General features: G+C 32.1%; 1 protein-coding gene across 1 annotated transcript in view; it reads right to left on the reverse strand.

The window, feature by feature from the left end:
- LOC117168844 (choline O-acetyltransferase) overlaps positions 1-21,526 on the reverse strand; it is a 224,602-nt gene that overhangs the window by 3,112 nt on the left and 199,964 nt on the right. The window contains exons 7-10 of the mRNA XM_033354700.1: positions 16,141-16,352; positions 14,780-14,902; positions 12,830-13,016; positions 9-209 (exon numbers count right to left, since the gene is read on the reverse strand). Coding sequence (XP_033210591.1) covers positions 9-209; positions 12,830-13,016; positions 14,780-14,902; positions 16,141-16,352 — 723 coding nt within the window. The remainder of the gene's footprint in view (positions 1-8; positions 210-12,829; positions 13,017-14,779; positions 14,903-16,140; positions 16,353-21,526) is intronic.

Consider the following 21,526-nt stretch of genomic DNA (forward strand, 5'->3'; position numbering starts at 1 on the left):
GAACCCACCTGTGACGTTGAAAGGGCGAAATGATTAACACGTTTAAAAGCTTCATCTGTGAAGATGTCTGGAATTTCTTCTCCAGCCTCCGTGGCAGCATACCGAAGACCCATTAAATGATTATCTATTCCGTGACCAGTTATGTTATCCGTCATCTCTTGCACTTGTCGTTTTACAGCCACATCAAATAATTCCTTAATTTTTTGCTCCTGCGAAAGAAAAAGTTTTATTCTTAAAACTTTATTTTTTCTTTTGAATTAATTTAAGTGGGCTGTTGTTCGCATATTTGCAGATTTACGAAGCTTTAGGGTAATACGAATCCGTACTCAACGGGAGGGGAGAGTCAAAAACCCTTTTAGATAAGTTTGCTATTTCTAATTATTTAAAAAAAATATACTTATTAACACCTGTTTTAGCTGTTGAAATTACTTTTTATACGATTCTACTCATTGTATTGTATTTCTCTTTAAGGAGGGCAATTGAAGGGAAAATGATTGGAAAGGAAGTAGTAAAAGTAAGGGGAAATGATAAAAGAAAAAGTGAGGAGAAATTAAGTGAGAAAAAGTAGGAGAAGTGTTGGTGCAGATAAATGGGGGATGGCGTAGGGGAAATGAGAGGAAGCGATGGTTGAAGAAGTAAGGTTTGGGGAAGTTGTGGAAGTGAGGGAATTAAGTCGAAAGCAAGTAGGGAAAATGAGAATTGAAGAAAAATTAGGAGAGGAAAAGTAGGGGAGGTTAGGGAAGGAGAGTAGGAGAAGTGAGGGGAAATGGTGGATGGAAAGTAGGTGAAATGACAGGAAATAATTAGTCAGGATGTGAGCTTTGGGAAAGTTGGGGAATGGAGGGGTTATTAGCGGTGAGGGAGAAGGGGGATGGGTCAGGAAGTGAGCTTTGGACAAGTTGGGAAAGTGAAGGGTTATTAGCGGCGAGGGAGAAGGTAAAGTGAGGAGAACTGTTGTGAGGGAAAGTAAAGGGAAATGAGGGGAAAGTAGAGGAATAAGGAAAATGAGGAAGGGGAAATAGGAAGAATGAGGGGAAATAAGGGAAGCTAGGAAAAATGATTATTAATGAGGGCGAGTATCAAAATCAAAAATCACTCGACAACTCGCGATAGAGGTGCGGGGCCCCTTCAGCGTTGAAATACACAGGTCTTTACGTTTCTCTGTCCTTGAAATAAGTAAGGTTTCCCTTATTTCGAAATTACTTGAAGTCTCGTTTACGGTAAAATAATTGATATACTTTTGATATAAGGAGTAAAAAACCTTACTTAAGAAGGGGAAAGGGACATAAAAATCCTTACAATTGGCGGGAGGGGGTCTAAAAGTATAAAAATGATCTTTAAATGCGTAATTAATGGACGTTCCCTGATATAACTTCAGCCATTTATTTTCAAAAATCCAAAACGGATAGTCAGAGAAATTTAAAATTACGTATTGAAAATTCTCCTTCTTTAAAAATACTGATATTTTCTATGTAAAAACAATTCAGAGAGAGAATTTGCTGAATGTAAACGTTTGATGGAGTTATTCTTTTGGAATGAAACGAGAAGTAAACTGAAGGAGAACGGAGCGGCTGAAATAACAAGTCGGTAATTGAGAAAGCAACGATCTCTGAGAGAAGCTTCAGAATCAGAAAAACGATGGGGATGGAAGAAGAAAACAAACAAGAATTCTCTGGGGTGTTCAACAGTAGCCGGAAGCGACTGTATGCACTTCTTTTTCGAGGATTTTGTAAACACTCGATCAAGAAATGGACAACGAGGTGAGCCAACCTAATTGATTGCCTTTTCGAGGGTTGCCAATCATCTCTTGCCGTTTTTCCCCTGTTCTCCTTTAAATTGCAACACACTCTGTGCAAAGAGAAAGTTTTTCCTAAAACTAAATACACTGGAGACTGGAATTGTGCACGGTTTCGTTTGTAGCCTTCGACGCAAATCCAGGGACTCTGGACGTAATCAAACAGGACCCCGTGAATAATTTATGTTTGGTTTGACGTATGACGGAACCTGATGCTACTAACGATTCTAAAACTATGTGGTAAACTACATATTAAAATATTTTTAAAAAAGTAGACTGTTAAAGAAGTGGTTTATGGTTGAACTGATAACGGGATATCGCCAATTGCTAATTAAAGTTTTAATTTTTTGAATGAAAGATCATTGCTTGAGAATTAATTTGCTAAAGCAGTAATATGTGCTTTACCGTTGTTTTCGAGAAAATCTACTTTGAAATATTTGTCTCATGCCATATTGATTTTGACGAAAAACACTTCCAAACGGCCGGTAGCTCAAAAAGTAGCACTCGTCTTCATAACTGTAAGGTTGCGAGTTCGATTCTCGCTGCCTGCTCTTCTATTTATATAATAACTTTTTAATCCTTTATCATTCTTTTTACAAACAACTTTATTTTCTATAAATAATATTAATTTTTTCATAATTTTAACCAATTTTATTCTTAAACAGAAGTATTAAGTGTGAACGAGATTAAAAAAATTATTTTGTATAAGAATTTTCAAACAGAACAGTGATATTTCTTAGACGAGTCAGTGTCCTGTTTGAAAGTTCTGATTAAAAGAACAATTTTTCTTTAAAAAAAACCTCGCCCATACGTCATACTTCTACTTTTAAATTTAATTCGAAAACATTATGAAAAAATTAACAACATTAATAGAAAATAGATTTTTTTGCAAAAAATATGATGAAGTTTAAAAAATAAAGTTTTTCAGTAAAACGGAATTAACCATTTTTTATTTTTACGATCGTTCAAGATTATTGAAGGAAATTATATTTATAAAAATTTAAATAAATGGAAAAAAATGTTTAATTGCAGGCAGCGAGAATTGAACAAAACACCTTCCGGCTATTACGATCTCACATGGAACCCCGTGAAAGTTTTCAGATTAAATAAAAAATTATCGCTTGAACCCTTTTTATGAAAAAATACCATTTTATTATTTAAAAAATTATAAGATGTAGAATTTTTATACAAATTCATGGTAATCGTTGCTTCAAAGTTACTTTTTAAATTTTTAATGTACATCGCTTAAAGCTATATAACTTAAATCTGGAAATTTAATTTCGGCAAATAAGAAGTTAATACGAGCTTGATTTATAAAAAATTATTTAAATGATGATTTTTATCATATTTTAGAGGATACCAAATTACAAAATTAAATAAAATGAAAAAAAGTAATTTTGAAGCAACTTTTACCATTCACTTTTTGTACATTTTACATCTCACAATTTTCTAAAGCGTAACTTGATTTTTTTCAAAAAGGGCTCAGGCGGTAATTTTATATTGGGCCTGAAAACTTGCATAATCTACCAGAATATACCATATGCAAGTACCTTCTAATTGAATTTGGTTCAGCGCCAACGTGGGTTGTAGGAAAGTTATTAATTAATGAATAATTAAACAAATTTGATAGATTGGCCTTAAATCATTAATAAGATAAATATTTAAAAACTTGTGGAAGTATAGTCTTAAATAAATTAAATAGTTTGAACTTACACATTCCACAAACTGATGCAGTATTTTTTATAATTAATTAAAAGTTAACTTATTTTGAATTTTTGCAGAATTTAAGAAATGTATTTTTTAAATCTACATGTATTGAATATAAATTCGCTCAAAGGTCGAAAAATTAAATATTTTGAATAATTTTAATTCTTTTAACCAGGGGCGCACACTCCCTCCGAAACCGGGGTAGCGACTGGCTATTTTCTTATAAAAAATGCTTTTTCTTTATTTTTACTTAAAATCATGAATTGTTTAGTATTATTTTCAGTACAATCTACATTTTCCAGTCCATCTCACTAAAACCCACACCCCATCCACCCAGCCTCCCCCAGTTGTGGTAGAAACCGCTACATTTCATACATGGTTTGAGCACCCCTGTTTTTAACTTCGGGCTATTTCTCTCTTACTAAAGTGGAATATTGCACCGCCTAGTCAGAAAAAATTAAATATTTCTTTTTCGTGGCCAATTTCGTGACGAATTTTTGAAAAATGGTTGAATTTCAATAAGTGAGAGGCTTTTTTACGGGTATACATTTTCTACAACTCTATTGTTTCCAATTTTAAAATTTAATTTTTTGTATGGCTGAAGTCGTTAAAAAAAGCAAAAAAAAAATTGCTTATTAAATAACTATAATTAGAGATTATTTCCTTGTTTCCCCATTAAAAAAGCAATGCTTTATTAAAATTCAATCATTTGTTAAAAATTGGTAAGAAGCGACAGTAAGAAAAAGTTTAATTATAAAAACTATGGTTAAAATAATTTTTTTTAGTTTTAAATCTTTTTATTTAAAAGAATGTTTTCTCTTTTATAAAACATGAATGATAATATCATTTTAATTTTTAAAGGCATAACAAACTTTTTGTTTCCAGAGACCTGATTTGGATTTAAAAAATTGTTTAATTTTTATGGCTAATAATTAAAATTTTATACGTTTCAAATTTGAATTTTGAAGGAATCGCTTTATAAATGGTAAAATTCACTTGAAAAATTTTAAAGGATTTAAAATTAAAAAGATTACCTCCAAATGGTTTAATTTTTAAATTAAAAAAATGTTAACGACTTTCGATTTAAAATTGTGCAATCTTAAACGGAAACTATTGTATAACAAATGCCGTCTATTTATTTGAAACTTTTTTCTAAAAAACATAATTTTATTGGCTTTTTATAAATATTTCTTCTGGTCAGGAATGTTTGTCTCTTAGTAAATATCACTCAACTTTGTTCTAATACTTTTTTCAGTATCACAGTTTTAAGGCTTATAATAAATCATTTAAAAAGTACAATTTGTACTAAGATTAATTAACAATGAGCCAAGACTTAACATAAATAAATAGACACATGATAATTTGTTCTTAGAATAAATAACAATAATCAAAAACACTGAAATAAATGGGTACATGAAAAAATATTGATGGGTGTAGGTAAAAATAAAATTTAATTAAATATTAAGGATTATAAATATGCTTCATAAAATAAAAATCTATTCTACGACATAAAACTACAAATCGAAAATGTACAATAAATATATTAAGAACTATAACCTATAAAGAGGCGTAAAACTGAAATCTTTCCAGGGGAAAATTATTTAGAAATGTGTGGGACAAATATGGATCAGCGATCTATAATTTTATAATTTTTTGTTTGTATAATAAGACTTTCTAAATATTTTATAAACAAAACTAGTAGTAATTACACGAACGCGAAGAACGCCTTCACGTCTCTGGCTTTTTGTTTAATAACATTAAAAATATAAACAAGGTAAAAATCCATTAATTGGCTAATTTTTAAATATCAGGTTTTAGAATTGTTTGAAAAAATAATGAGTAATTTCGAATTGAAAGGTTTTGAAAACAAATACATTCAACGAATTTAAATGAAAAACTTTGCAAATGAAAGAATTTCAGATGAGGTAAAATTTTGAAATAAGACACTATTTTGAATATCATGAAAAGGAATTCATCTTATATCATTTCTAAATAAAAGCGTTTGAAATTGAATTATTTTAATTTTAAAGTATTTTAAATTGAAAAATTGTAAACCAGAAGCTATTAAGATAAAAAAATTCCGGGTTTAAATTTTGAAAATTGGAAAATTTCATTAGGAGAGAGTTGAAATTGTATAATTCTAATTCGTAGCGTTGAAAATTCAACAATCTTATTTTGTATTGGAGAATTCTGAAATTAAATTACTTCACATTTAATTTTTTTTTCTATCAAACAGTACAATTGACAAACGTTATAATATAATAGAAAATTAATGAACATTTTTTTCTTAGATCCAAAAATAAATTCACCGCCATTTTTACAACTCAAAATGAAAACAATTTTTATTTAAAATCTTTATAATTGAATTATTCTAAAAAAAAACTTTTATACTGAACGAATTTTGAAAAGATTTTATTTTAAGTCAATTTAAATTGTTTAAAAATCAAAAAGTTTTAAATTGTTTATTACACTTTTCAAAATTCAACCAATTCAATTCTAATTGCAAAATTACAACTTAAGAAAGGAAGAAATTGAAAATTTAGCGCATAACATAAAAATTTAGAACTCTTGAATTGTAACCATTTAAAATTGAAGGAATTATTCAATTACTGAGTACTTTTTCATTTTAAGTCCAATAATTTATAATACCTCATTTATTATTATAAAACATTCTTTATATTTTCCAATAAAATCTTAAGATAATGCTTTGTTCATTAAAGATTTAAAAAATCATACAAAATAAAACTGCTATATATGATTCAAAAGTTTAAATTGAATGATGTGAATTTTATTGATATTGAATTGATGTTGAATTGCTTGTTCAATATTTTTGGTAATTTTCAATTAAGAAATAATTCGATTTTCTATACAAAGTTTCAAAATAATCTCATCTTTAAGGCTTGAATTTGAGAAATTATTTTAAAAATTTTTTATTGGTATGAATTAATTCCGCAGTAATGTATTTCATAATTGTTTAATCACAATTCCTTTAAACGAAGCATTATGCAACTATCAAGTCCTTATATTTTATATTCGATAATTTCGAAGAATTAAAAACGTAGGGAACTTTATATGTTTAAAATTGAAAACAAAAAATTTAGAATATTTCAATCTAAAGTTATTAAATTTAGAACTGACTAAAATTAAAACCAAACAATTTAAAAGATTTAAGTCTAAAATTTAAAAATTTTAACTGTTTAATAGTGAAATTGTCCTGAAATATTTTTATATTTGAATTTTAAAGTACAACATTGTGAAATTGGACATTGGAAACCAACAAAAATTACGAAATTTGAATCCAAATATTTTCGAATTTAAGCTTTTGAAGCCAAAAAACTCGAGCTTCAAGGCCTTAAAAATTAAATTCTTCTAGTATGACGCATTCAAAACTATAATTTTAAATAGAATTTATAGAAATTTAAAAGAAAGTAAAAATATACTATTAACAAGTATCTATCATATAGTATCAAGTGACATTTAAAGTCATTGGACAGATTATTCTTCACTAAAAAAATGAGGTCTATATGAATATTTACAAATTAGGGACCTTTAAAGTTAAATGATTCTAAAAACTTTGGAAATAATATGCCCTCTAATTAGAATCTTTCAAAATGAATTAATTCAAATTTGAAGTGTTGAATATTAATGTAATAATTTACAGGTGTCTTTATTGTGGGTGGTAATTAATTGAAATACATGAAAGTCGAAGAAAAACACAAGTTTGTCCTCCGAGTGCATATACCATATTAAGGGATATTCATTTTCTCGATACCAGACGAAAAGCTAGCTACTGTAAGTCTATATATTTCAATAACAACGGAATGTTTTCCTTATTTAATGATTATAAAAGTGCACACAATCTGTTAGAGTACAGTATTATTATAATACAGTATTATTATAATACAGTATTATTATAATACAGTATTATTAAATAAAAAACATTTCTGTGTTGAAATGTTGTCACAGGCTTATACTGCCCAATATGTCGAATACATTTTTTTTTGGTTTGAGTTGGATTTTGATTTGATCATTTTGCACTGGGCTGTCCCAGTATATATCATCAGTCACGGACGCATTTTTGTAATGCAATCAAGTGATCTGATGAGCGCAGTCTGATCAGACATATTGGACAAAGCCTAGTTTTTACCCCATCATTGACGGACTGGGTTGGAGTCAAGTACACGATGGGAGGACCTACAGCTTAAGGTGGGTTCCGAACCACCAGAACCTCAGTAAACGTACATTGAAAAATGTCTAGAGGTACCGGCTCAGGGATCGAACTCCGGACCTCTAAGGTAAAGTCCGAGTGTCTAACCAACTGAGATTATTATTATTATTATTACTATTATTATGTGTTTTTATTAAAGTTTATTGGGGTAAACCCGGTTATATATCATAGCCACAGACTAAGTCAAGTGACTGATCAGATTAGAATGTTATAAGTTAATTCAAATAATTTAATACAATTACGAGCGGCCACGAGCGTTGGAGGTGACAACAGTCACCTCTGGATGCTTTCTTAAAGCTACCATCTGCCACTCCACGGGTTTTTAGTCGCTCGCTTCCTGATGATCAAGAAAGTTTCTTACAATGCGACAGGTGTTTAATAAAACCGCCTTCTGAGCTGCTGTCAACACCCTACTGACTCCTAAATGTTCAAGATGTTCAGTGCATCTTGCGCGCACATTGCCTGTAGCCGAAATCACAATGGGATGAATGGATGCATGATTTACATTCCTCCATATGGTCTTTACTTCATGCCTTAACTCTCTATACTTGTGGATCTTGGTTGTATAGGTTGACTGCAAATTTTAGTTAAGCGGACAAGCAATGTCGATGATGTAGACTCTTCCACCTTTTTTTTCTCGCATTACGATGTCAGGTTGATTGGCCCGGATGTAATGATCCGTTTGAATAGTAACATCCCAATATAAGATGTAATCTTCGCTTTCTAAAACGGACATTGGAATGTATCTATAGAAGAGCACCCATTCTTTTAAGAGTCCTAGGTTTGGGGCAAGTTGTTGATGTATAATGCCCGCTACATCATTATGTCTGTGCGTATATTCTCTCTGAGCCATTACGCGACAACCATCAATAATGTGCTCCATGGATTTCTTGGTATCTCCACATAATCGGCACCGGTCAACCACGTCTTGATGTAACACGTGTTTGCGATGATTCTTGGTGCTGACAACCTTGTCCTGTATTGTAATGACGAATCCTTCCGTCTCTGGATACAGAACACCCTTTCTTAGCCAAATATTTAGATGCCTCACTATCCACTTCACTTTGATCTAACGTATTGGGGTGCTCGCCATGGATGGCTTTCTGCCTCCATTGTATTTCTAATTCCTCTATGGTTTCTGCCCTGATATTTAAGGCCCTATCTGAGGACAAATTTAAGGGCGTGTATTCAAGATCCGCTTGACAGATGGTTCTGTAAAGCGCAACATTTCGTTTGCTGTTAAAATAGTCTCGTAACTGTATAACTTGTGACACCGTTTTTTGACATCTACAACGCCCCTACCCCCTAAATGTTGTGGTGGAACTACCCCTTCAATCGCTGAATTTCTGTGGTGCATTCGGTGCTTCGTCATTTCTACGCGAACAATTCTGTTTAACTTGTCAAGGTCGATGTTAGACCATTTTATGAGCCCGAAGGAGTACGTGAGGGCAGGGATGGCATATGTGTTGATCGCCCTGATTTTGTTTGCAGAGTTGAGAAAACTCTTCATAATTAATCTGAGTCTCGTAGTGAAGTCAGTCATTAGGCTTGTCTTAACTATCGCATGTTGAATACCATTAGATTCAAGAATACCCAGATATTTATATGATTCGCCTGCAGCCATTGCCTCGATGTCATTTTCGAACTCGTTCTCTAACTCTCCGGTCCCTAATTCCCCTTTGATTAAATGCACTGTTCTGTATTTATCTAGTCCGAACTCCATGTGGATATAATTGGAAAACTGCTTTGTGACATCGATCACTTGCTGCAGTTTCGGGCCTGAACTAGCGTACAGCTTCAGGTCATCCATGTAAAGACGATGGGTCCCTTGATGACCATTCTCATTATCATGAATTCTGAACCCATGAGACATGCTATTTAGTGTTTTGCTCAATGGATTCAATGCTAAACAGAACCATAGTGCGCTGAAGGAGTCTCCTTGAAATATACCCGTCGTAAAGTGTATTGATCTAGTTATCCTTGGTTGTCTATGATCAAAATACTTGATTCTTGTACCCCAGAGCCTCATCGCATGGCTTAGAAAGTCAATAATACGTGGACAGATTTTGTAAAGTTTTAAAACTTCAAGCAAATAGTCATGCGGAACGGAAGGAAACGCTTGCTTATAGTCAATGTATGCCATGTTGTAAGTTCCTTTGATGCTTACGAGCTTGAGTCATGGCAACAGCGTCTATAGTGACTAGATCTTTACAGCCACGTGAGTTTTTACAATATCCTTTTTGTTCTTCTGTAAGAATGTCATTCTCGTCGCAATGAGAATATACCTTATCTGCAGTGATAGCCGTAAGACATTTATAAATTGTTGGAAGACAGGCTATCGGTCGAAAGTCAGATGGATTTTGAGCGTCTGCTTTTTTGGTATCATATACGTAGTACCTTGGAGCATAAGACCTGGCATCAAATTTGGGTGTTCCATGATCTTCTGAAAATACCTTGCCAACGTAAGATGCACACTCGTCGGGTACTTGTACCAGAAGTTGTGCACCATGTCCGAACCTGGAGCTTTCCAATTACTTGCCCTCTTCAAGACAACTGAAACATCCAAAGCTGTGATGTTTGTCAGATGCATCTCTGGGCTATTGCTTGCCCTTGCTTCCTCCAGTTTGAACCATGCAGTGTCCAAATTGCATCTGTTCATTTTTCCCCAAACACCCGACGAGTAGTTAGTCATATCTTCCAATTGAGGGACTTCTGTGCCTTGGTGGTTATTTGGCTTTACTCTCAGTTCACGATAGAACCTTCTTTCATCTGTCTGAAAGTTTTGGTTTTATTGCCTTCGTGCATTACTTTTCTTGTACCGACGCAGTCTGGCAGTAAGAACATCAAGTTTCTGTCGTTGAGAGTCTAAAATTTCATCCAATATTGCTGGTGTTACTGTCTCGATGTGCCGAGGGTGGATGATTTTAGTAACATGGTCCATCAGCTTTCTGGTTCCATTTCCTTTTTTATATTGAGTTAATCGACCCAATTTGCACCTTACTTCGCTGACATCCATATCCAACCTGATCTTCCATGGTGGATCTCGATCCCTTGCTGGGGCAAAAACTGCATTTGCAGGCCTAATTTTCCGGCCCAAGGCCGTCAAAACCTTGCTGTCGAGATGTGCTATTAGTGCACGAAGATCATTTGTGATGTTCATTTTGGGCAGAGAATGCCTTAGTGTTGGTTCAACATATCTGAACTCTAGTAAAGCATAACCAAAATTCCTTTCCAGGTGCTGTAGTTCTTCTGAGATTTCCCTATCCACATAATCTTTAGTAATATCCGGATGTGGTTCTAATGGATCCAGTGCATGATGTTCATTATCCCTTGCACCTATGCCTTCATCATCAATCAAGTCATCGTTATCAACATCTTCCAAGGTGAGCTCATCAATCGGAAGCTGCCGTTCCACTTCCATTTTGATAGCAGGTATTTCAACAGCCGAAAGCAGTCTGTTTACAGATATTGAGCATTTTGGATCTGCCAGATTCTGCTCATTTATTTTTGTGGCTAGCTCTGGGTATTTAAGTAAGAAGAGTCTATGATGTTCTCTCCTCACACTTTGCCCACATTTCTTTGCCAAAAAATAAAGGCGCATAACATCTCTGTTCATATGGTATGTCCATTTTCGTCGCTTTTTTGGTTGCTGAACCTTTGCTTCTGCCTCTGGTTGTATAAGGTCATCCACCTCTGGAGGATGTGGTGGTGTTGGATCATCAATAGGTTGAGGAAGAACATCAATTGCTCCTGCTTGACCGTTTGTCGCGGCTTTCTCTAACTGATGTTAATTGCCGTCGTTTTTCCACGCCAAATCAACCTGTTGTTTAATCTCTATTGCTCGGTCTTCTGCAACATGTAGATTAGTCCTGATGTCTTTCACCTTAGCGATAAGATCTCTTGGTGCGATCTTTTGTATATTAGGATACTTTGCAGCAAATTTTGTTCTTAAATTTTATCCTTTTTCCTTGTTTGTTTCAAACTTCGCACTTCCATAATAGAGACGCACCAATTCCTCTTTCATTGTGGTATCCCAATTGATGCTCTCCCACGGTATTTCTGTCGAGGTGGTTGGCTGCAAATAGCTAGTGCTAGCCAAAGTATCCTCAGCAGGCACAGTTGATGTTCCACTGCTTACCGTTTGTCGCAGATGTTCTTGCTGGCCAGCTGTTTGATTAGTGAGATCTGCCTGACCATCTCGTAGCTCACCACCGCCACCGTCCCGCATGCTGTGGCCCCCAGCAGTGGCTCCAGGGGCGCCCCGACGATCCTCGGGAAGCGACAAGCGTTTCAAAATCTTTAATATATTCTCCATTTTTCATTTATGGGTTTTGGTGTTCTACTTAGTCCTTCTCCTCTTCGTTATCAGCCTATTTGGCATGAGGAACCCTGTCAGTAGCAATGCTACCTCCAACATTGCCGTCAAAGTCATGAGAGGAGAGCTCAAGCCCTACCGCGACATCAACGCGGAACACCACTATTATTTATTATTATTATTATTATATTTTTAAGCTGGTCCATTAAGTTCCGTAGCCTTGCGATTAAAAATTTGTTGTACTATGCCTATATTTTAAAAGCCTGGTTTATCATTTAAGTTCTTTAGCATGTGTACATATACCGCCAGACTACTTCACATCACTGTGTGTGGCCTGTGAAATTGTTTTCTAAGGTGGGCTTAGAATCGTATGATGTATTTAATCACAATCAGGGATAAACCGCGGCTACAACTGACTTTATTAAAGGTACTCGCATTTGCCTTGACGTTTGGCCAGAAGAGAGGAAAACTGCAGAAATTCACCGTCCGAGTTAAGTCTGTTTTTCGAAAGTCCATATACATTAAAAAATTAAAACAAAAAACATAACGCAAACACAATTTCAATAGCCTTGATCCATAATTACCCTGGATCTCAGTATTAAAAAAGCGATATTTTTTCGTTCTATTTTCTTTTGCTAGAGGGTGGCTACATTTCTGCTTTCTTTGCCCTGTAAAGATTTATGGAAGCACGATAAGAAAGTGGGCCTTTGAGCGTGCAGTACTGCACAACAAAACGTCATTAAAAAGAAATGGTTCAAGTTACACTGTAAATGGTGAACTGAACTCTTTTAGAGCTTTCCTCTTGAAAGTTGCTGGGTTGATTTCCGGCCAAAGTTTCCGGATCGCCTTGACACATGGCTTTTGCCCACGCCAAGGCTTCGGGACTGGCTGATCTGATAACGTCAACACGACCCAAAGCAAATCTCCTGATTCCTGCGCTCTCGTAAGTTGCAACCAGATGACTATGTAACCTGAAAATATTTCAAGAAATTCAAATTAAATGTAAATCATAAAAATTACCGCTTTTTAAATGGTGAAAATGAAAGCATACATAATTTTTAATTGAACATTTTCAAAGTTAAAAACCGTTCAATTTTTAAGATGTATAAATAAAAATTCCTAAGTTTTGATGATTTCGAACGTCAAAAGGCAATTTTTTTAGTTCTAAATCCTCAAAATAAACAAATTTCGAATGTAAATCGTTAAATTTAAAGATCACGGAGAAAACGATATCGCAAGAATTGCAATATATACCGTAATTCCTGCACTATATATCGCAATTGTCACATTATGATAGCGTAAAATCGTTATATCGTACATTGCAAGATTTTAATTATATTATTATTTTATTATATTATATATACGAGGGTTCGAGTAGTGTCCAATCGATGTTAGTGTATTATAATATCCTATAGCTTTTTATAGAAAGTTCCGGAACCTGCTTGTACGTTATCATATTGCGCTTTATTTCAATACAGAGGTTTTGCGATATCATTGTGCGATATCTTTTTTCCGTGATTTTTAACTATAAAATTTAAAATTTGTCTATTTTTTTTATTGTAAATTGTCCAAATTGATAACTCCTTCATTTTAAAGATTTACAGTTAATATAATAATCAAAAATCAAAAATAAGCAAAAATAATAATCGTAAATTTGGATGATTTTGGAAACTAAAAGTCAAGTTTTTGATTCGAAATCCTCAAAATTAAAGAAATCTCAAAAGTAAATAATCAAAATTACAAAAATCTTTAATTATACACTGTAAAAATTAAAAACTCTTAAATTTTAAAAATTTACAATTTAAAGTTCTATAATCTTAAAGAGTTAAAATTGAAAATTCTTAAATTTTCAAAATATAGAATAAAAAATTAATTCGGTTTTAGATTTATACTTTAAACGTATGTAATTTGGATTTTGTTTAATACTTCAATTTTGAATGTTCAGAATTGAAATTTCTTCAATTCTCACTGTTTGCAATTTAAAATTCTTTAAAATTTACAATTGAAAACTGTATAATTTTAAAGATGTATGAATAGCAATTCTTAAATTTAAAGAATTTTCTATGATCCTAGAAATAAGATGTCAAGTTTTCAATTCTAAATCTTCCAGTTAAAAAAAGATTCGAATGTAAAGTATGAAATTTAATGAAATTTCTTAAATATAATAATTAAAAACTCGTTGATTTTAATGATTTATAATTCAAAGATCTACAATTTTGAAGAGTTACTATTGAAAACTCTTGAATTTTAAAGATATAACAATTAAGAAAAAATCCTAAATTTTGATGATTTTTGAAATTAAAAGTTAAATTCTGAATTATAATCACAAATTTTTAAAAGTCAAATTAAAAATTTGCATAATTTTTATTTCTAAATTTTTTAAATTAAAAACTTTATTTATGATAATTAATATTTCAAAATTATAAAATTTTGAGGAATTATTTAAAGTTCAAGATACCTAAAGTTACTTGAATTTGTGACTAAAAATCTATCAAATCTCTAAATGATGCTAAGGTTAGATAAAAATGATCATTATGTTGAGCTAAAATGATGAGAATTTGATATTTCAATCCAAACTGCAGAATTTACATTCAATCGAAACAACTTAAGCGGAAACCGAAAGGTATAAGATGATAAACAAAAAGCATGAATGAATTTGAAGATTATTATAATTATATATTATTTATTTTCTCATAAATTACTTCAGGAATTTGTTGTTAACTTTTTCAAGTACCTGAAATATGTTAATTGAAGAGCCAATTGGATGTAAGCATCTGGACTGATTTTGCAAGATTTGACGAACTCCTTGGAGTAGTCTTCGAACCAGAGGATGCAAATGTCCAGATCTTCGACCAATCTAAACAGATAAAATAATTATTTTATTTCTCAGATTTTAATTTTCTATGGTTTTTACAAATGCGTGCATAAACGTAATGTATTTAAAACATTATAAATTGACTTGAGAAAAGTCAAGTAGATAAAGTTGTATCTAGTCAGCCGACGAGTTTACTTTTCCAGTTATGTGCTCTTAAGATTTTGTTTGTTTGCAATTTAGATTTTAAAACGCAGGGCTCGGATCATGCGACTTTTTCTACTTTTTTCGACTTTTTTAAAACAATGCGACTTCTTGCGACTTTTGCGACTTTTTGAAGCAAAATGGGACTAATCGATTGTTTTCCGTTTTTGTCGGAAGTTTACTGTACTTAGTTTCAATTTTAATCACAATGCAACTTTTTTAATTGAAATTAAAAACTAAAAAAAGTTGTACCATTTTAATTGAGAATATTAAAAATGGAATAGTTTCTCTTTAAAGCTTTATAAGTAAATTTCTTTAATCAATAATGTTTAAAATTGAAGAATTTCTAATTGCATGAATCCGTGTTCAAAATCTTAATTTGTTAAAATTGTTATGCTTAACAGTTGGACATTTTTTAATTCAAAGTGTTTCAAAACGATTAATTTCAAATTCCTTTTTCCCCCTATTTACAAGAAATTTGCCCCTTTTCTTACATTTTAGCTCAAATGCGAACTGATTTAATAGAACCCAATAAGAAAATCGAACTATTTTCCTTTAAAGTTAATTATTTTTTTAATATTCAACTATTTGGTTAAAATTTAATTATTTTTTTGACAATTTATCTTTTTGGTCAATAATTTAACTGTTTTGTTGAAAAAAATTCAACCTTTTATGCTGAAAATTCAATTTCCATCTAAAATATTCATCTTTTTGGACTGAAAATTCAACTATTTCGTTAAAATTAATTGTTTTTGGTTAAGGCTTAATCACTTTTGTTTGAAAATTCAATAATTTTTCTCAAAAGTAATTTTTTTTAAGATTCAACTGTTTCCCTTCACAAATAAAGTTAATATTTCAGTCCTTCAGTGTTTGATACGGCTTTTTTCATTATCTTGAAATATTGGATTGAATTTTGTTTACTTATTTCGAAATTCAATGCGACTAATGCAACTTTTTTTAATCCTTCTTGAAGATCCAAGCCCAAAACTCGATAAAATATATATGTTGTGTTCAATTTTTTTCAAAAACAACTTCAAAAATGTTTTATATTTTACTTTTTATTTTTATAGGAAACTTACGCATCAAAGGATATCATCGCATCTCTGATATCATTTTTACTTTGCTCAGTCAAAAACCACTCCAATTTTTCAGGTGCAGGAAGATGAGAAGGTACTGGATTTACATCTGGAGGTGGCATAGCATCTACCGTATCTGTTAAATCCTCAAAGGCCTTAAAAATCGCTGGGGCTTCTCCTGCTGAATGCTCGTAAGTCAAACCCCACAGACCATCCTAGAATTAAATTTGAAAAAGAATTTTTTTAAATATATTTTTATTTTGGAATTTTTAATCTAACATTAATATTCCAAGAATGATTACTTAATTTGATATTGTTACATTTGTGACTTCATCAAAGAAAAATTGTGCCTGCATTATCAATCTCAATACTTAAATTCTTCATGATGCAATTTTAAATTCTTATTTAATTAAAAAGTCCTAAAGTTGGAGTAAGATATTAAGATTTCATATTAATCACGTTTTTTGCAAATTCTTGTTGGGAAAAATTTCGAGTTGCTGAATTTGGAACAGCTCTCGCTTCAAAAGTATTTTTTAAAAGACTTTTATTGTAGGGTTACAAAACTTTTAGAGTAGTCTCAAAGTACTTTAAGGGATTTATAAGGATTTTACCAGAGCTACGCGATTTTGTAGGATCTTCAAGTAGATAAAGTTTAAAAAATTTCAATACAGATTTCAAAGAATTTGAAACATTTTATCCTAATTGACAAGATTCAAAGAAATTTCAAGAGATTTAATAGAATTTCAGGGAATTTTTAAATTGTGCAGGGCTAACCTCGATTAATTCCTATGCAAAAGTACTTGCACATCCAGTTTCTCTTTTGTACTTGTTTCGGGGATGCTCTCCGGTTATTTTGAGCCAAGAAAGAAAACAATCGTACTACTTGTTTTTATGGAAAAAGATTTTTTCTTTTTTTAACAATTAAAAATCTCATTTTTTTTTAAATGACGCAAAATATGAATAGCAGTTCATAGTTCAAAAGTTTTCAGCTTTCTGAAATCTATTAAAATGTATCCTTGCCAGATGTTTATGTAGTATAATTTAATAAATAGGAGTAAAAATAGATGTGGGGAGTGTGTTGTGGTCTCACAGACGTGAAAAAACAAGAGCGTTTTCAGCCCAAGCGGCTGTATATCGGGTTATTTCCCCACCATCGTTGGCTCCGAACCCGGAGCAATAGAAGGGTTTTTGGTGTATGAATAGCTGTTCATAGTTCAAAATTGGTCAGCTTCCTGAAATATATAAAATGCTCCACTTACCAGATATATATCGTGTGTGTTTTAACAAAAATTTTCAAACAAATGTCAAAAATCTATCAAAGTGACTAAAACAGCATTTAAGTTGAAAAACTTCGAGATTTAATTTTCAATGCAGTTTAATAGAATTCTCTTCAATAGATTTTGGATAATTAAAAAAAAAATTTAAAAGACACAATGTATACATTTGGTAAGCGTACATTTTCACAAATTTCAGGAAGTTGAGAAATTTTTAACTATGAACTGCTATTTATATTTTGCATAGTTTTCGAGAAAGATAAGATTTCAAAATCATTTGAAAAAATTTTAAATAAATTTTATTTTATTACCAACAAATTAAATTTTCTGAATAATTAACTGAAAAGGACCATAATCGTGTGTTTAAAAGTGGAAAAAGTAAAACATTTTATAAAAAACTGCAGCTATCTAGCATTGATAAAAGAGAAGATAGTTATAAAAAATATTAATTGTTTTAAGCAGTGAGGTTTGTTAAATTGCATTTATTATTGCCTCATTCTACGTGAAAAGTGAACAAAACGTTGAAAATTTAAGATAAAAAAGAAATTTTCTAACATTATTGAAAGAGAATATGATTGAAAATAACAATAAATTATTCGAAAAATTGTATTTATTAAATTTAATTCATTTTAACTCACTCTATGCGAAAAGTTGAGAAACATACATTTTTTTGAAAAATGCAACATTCTAGCATTATCTTAAGAGAATATTATTATAAATAACATTAAATGGCTTGAACAGTTATTAATGTTGAAAATAATTGATTATTGTCCCAATTAAGCTGAAAACTTGAAAATAAATAGTAAAACTTGGAGAAACCACGACTTTCTAACTCTGTTCTATGAGAAAATTTCTAAAAACAATAATAAATGGTTTTAAAAGTGTATGCAAACATCTAATTTCTAATATATGCATTAGAAACAGTGGGTATTTAAAAAACTGCGAAAAAAATACTAATTAACCCTAAACACTCGCAAAACACAATTTTTCACCAATTGGGTTTTTTGGGACTCTATAAAACAGACTTATGGGGGTGATATTTTAAAAGTCATTATTCGTATGAATTCTATAGCTAATTGTGAAGACAAACGTCGAGTTTCAACTTTTTTCACCATGTATTCACGATTTTTGTAGGTTCAAACAAATTAAAGGGCGATAACATGATAATTCGAAGAAAAATTTCCAAAGCATCTTTGGATGACATTGGGAAACAAATTGGCAAAGGTACGGGGTAAAGTCGGCTAGAGCACAGGGTTGAGTTGCGAAGGGTTCGGGGTAAAGTTGGTTCGGAGAAGGTCAGTCAAGGTACGGCGTAGGTCGGCTAGGGTACGGAGTAAAGTCATCTAGTGTAAAAAATAAAGTCATATATGCAAAGGGTTTACCCCTTGGCTAGGTTACAGGGTAAAGTTGGTTTGAGAACGAGATAAAGTTAGGTAGGGTACTAGAAGAGGTTGACTGAGGTATAAGGTAAAATTGGCAAGGGTGCATGCTAAAGTCAGTTAGGGTACGGGGTAATATTGGGTAGGATACGGGGCAAAGTTGGCTAGGGTACGGAGTGAATTTGGGGGGTTACGAGTCAAGGTCGGTTAATGTACAGGAGAAGGTCGGCCAAGCTATGGAGTAAAGTCGGTGAGGGTAGGGGGTAAAGTCGTTTAGGCTACTGGATAATGTTGGCCAAGGTAGGTGTAAAGTCGGCTAAGGTACGGTATAAAGTCACCTACAATATTTTGCTAGTATTTTTCAAAAATTCATACCAAAATATCAATTTTAGTTTTAAAATTTGAATATAGAGAACAAAGTTTCCATTATTTGGTTCTTTGGAGAAAAACATTTTAATTGGATTAATATGTATACAGTTTCTCTGAATGCAAAAATTATCTTGATTTAGCAGCCATGCGATAATTCTTTACACCGCCACATTAAACTCTTTCGAACGAGGTAATGGCTTTGGATTTTCTTTTCCCGCGATACTACGGAAGAAAATTCTTTATGTATCTTGTCAATGATCCTTGTGGATTCGCACAGAGATTTGTAGCGATTAGCGATACTTCACTACTTTCTCCGCGCTTTGCCATTGGGCAAGCGCTTTTATCGGTGTCATGGACTTACGTATGTATACATGCAAAGAGAGTGCATTTACGAAATTAAGAGAGGAATCGGGATTTCGCTAGAATCTTCTTGGATTTTTTTCGTCATAACGAGCCTCTTAACGATCACTAAGCTTGAACCAGTACCAACTTTTACGCTCTTTCTGCTCTAAATTTTACACCAAAAACATATTTTCAAACTAATTTAATTTTAATACTTTCATTTCAAAGTAGATACTGAAAAAAAACAATAATCGGGGTGTAATAGCACCGAGAAAGTAGGAAACCCCAGGCAATTTTATTTACTGGGAAAGTCTGGGAGTTTTATTTAAATCGGGAATATTTTTCTTCTATCGCAAAATCTACTTTTTTGCAACACGCACCTCGAAAGTGAAGACTTCCATGTCTCTAAATAATACGAAAATGTTTATGAAAATAACACCAGAAAAGATCGGAAATTTATTGGAAAAGTGCAAAAAACGTCTAAATATTTTTCTCGGACAATTGTTGCAAACATAGCTCGTCTGTTGTTTTCGCTCGCTTCACACTTGCTTCGCACTCGCTTCTCACTATTTTCACACTAGCTTCGCTCGCAGGCTAACCGCTGACTCATGCTTTCAGCCTCCGGCTCATGGTGCAAGTAGCACACTCGTTGGCAATCGCTTATTTTGCGCACTCGTATCACGAATATCTCTTGTTATACTTTATCGTCTTTTTATTGTTTAGTTGAGAATCAAAGAAAGAGAAAAAAAACCTATAAAAGAATTTATGATGGCGGCATTTTGTCAATTATTTGAGAACGTATTGCAAAAATAGTGCAAATTTTAGGGTTGCTACAAGTCAGGGAAATCCAGAAAGTCAGGGTATGCCAGGGAAAACCTGACAGTAAGAGATTTTTTGATTAAGTGTGGTTGAGGTGTATTTTATTATTTTCTCGAAAATGCGAACATTTTGTTAAAAATTTACTTTTTAAAGATGCAATTTGTATAAAAATAGATGATATATTTTGATAGAAATTGCATCTTTTTTGCTCAAAAATCCCAAATGTTTGGTTGAAAGTTAATATTTTTTGAATCAGAATTCAACTATTTTGTGGGAAATTCATCTTTTTTATGTATTCAATTGATTTTGGTTTGAAATAAAAACATTTTTTGTTGAAATATTAAATTAATTTTTAAAAATTCATCTTGAAAATTATATTTTCTATTTAAAAGTAGAACTAGTTTTTCAAAAATTTATGAACTTATGAAATCCAATTTTGTTGAAAATTTGTCTTTTTTGGTTAAAAAGAAATCTAAATAGTTAAAGCTATATAGTTTTCATTCAAAATTAATTTCTTTGGTTGAAAATGTAACTATCTTTTTGCCTGAAAATTGATTTTCCTAAAAATTTTGGCGTATAATTTTAACTTCTTTGATTGAGAAAAAAAATTTCAATAGGATTTTTTTTTCAACATTGGAGTCTCATTTGCTGATTCAAATCCGATTTTAGGAAAAGAACATAAATAAAAGTTCTCGGTTTAGAAAGATTCCATAATTATGTTTTTTTGTTTTTATGGCGAAACAGTATGTTTTTGAACATCCATGAAGTTGTTTGTTAAAATTTTCTCTCGTATTAAATATTTTCTCTAACTTATATAAAATTGAAACCATATTTTACTATTATTCATTAATTTTTAGTGTTTCTTATCACCCGGCAGAAATCCTTATTGTTTCGCTCGGGTGTCCGTCTGTCTATACGTCTGTTTATCGTACTTTTTCCAAGAAGGGGAAGTGAGGTGAAATTATTTGATGAGAAGTATGCGAAGTGAGCGAAAATAAGAGAAAACTACGGAGAGTAAGAGAAAAAGAGCGGATGGTATGTGAGGAGAAGTGATGAGTGGGTAGGAGAAGTGAGGGGAAAGTAGAAAAGGAATGTAGGAAAAGTGGGGGCAACTTTTCGGGAGGAAAATATGGGAAGGTTGGGGTGGGAGAGGCGGAGAAGAAGGTGAAGTAAGGGAAATTATTAAAAATTAGGGCCAGAATGAAA

Source organism: Belonocnema kinseyi, chromosome 3 (genome assembly GCF_010883055.1).
Source record: "Belonocnema kinseyi isolate 2016_QV_RU_SX_M_011 chromosome 3, B_treatae_v1, whole genome shotgun sequence".
NCBI classification, from domain to species: domain Eukaryota; kingdom Metazoa; phylum Arthropoda; class Insecta; order Hymenoptera; family Cynipidae; genus Belonocnema; species Belonocnema kinseyi.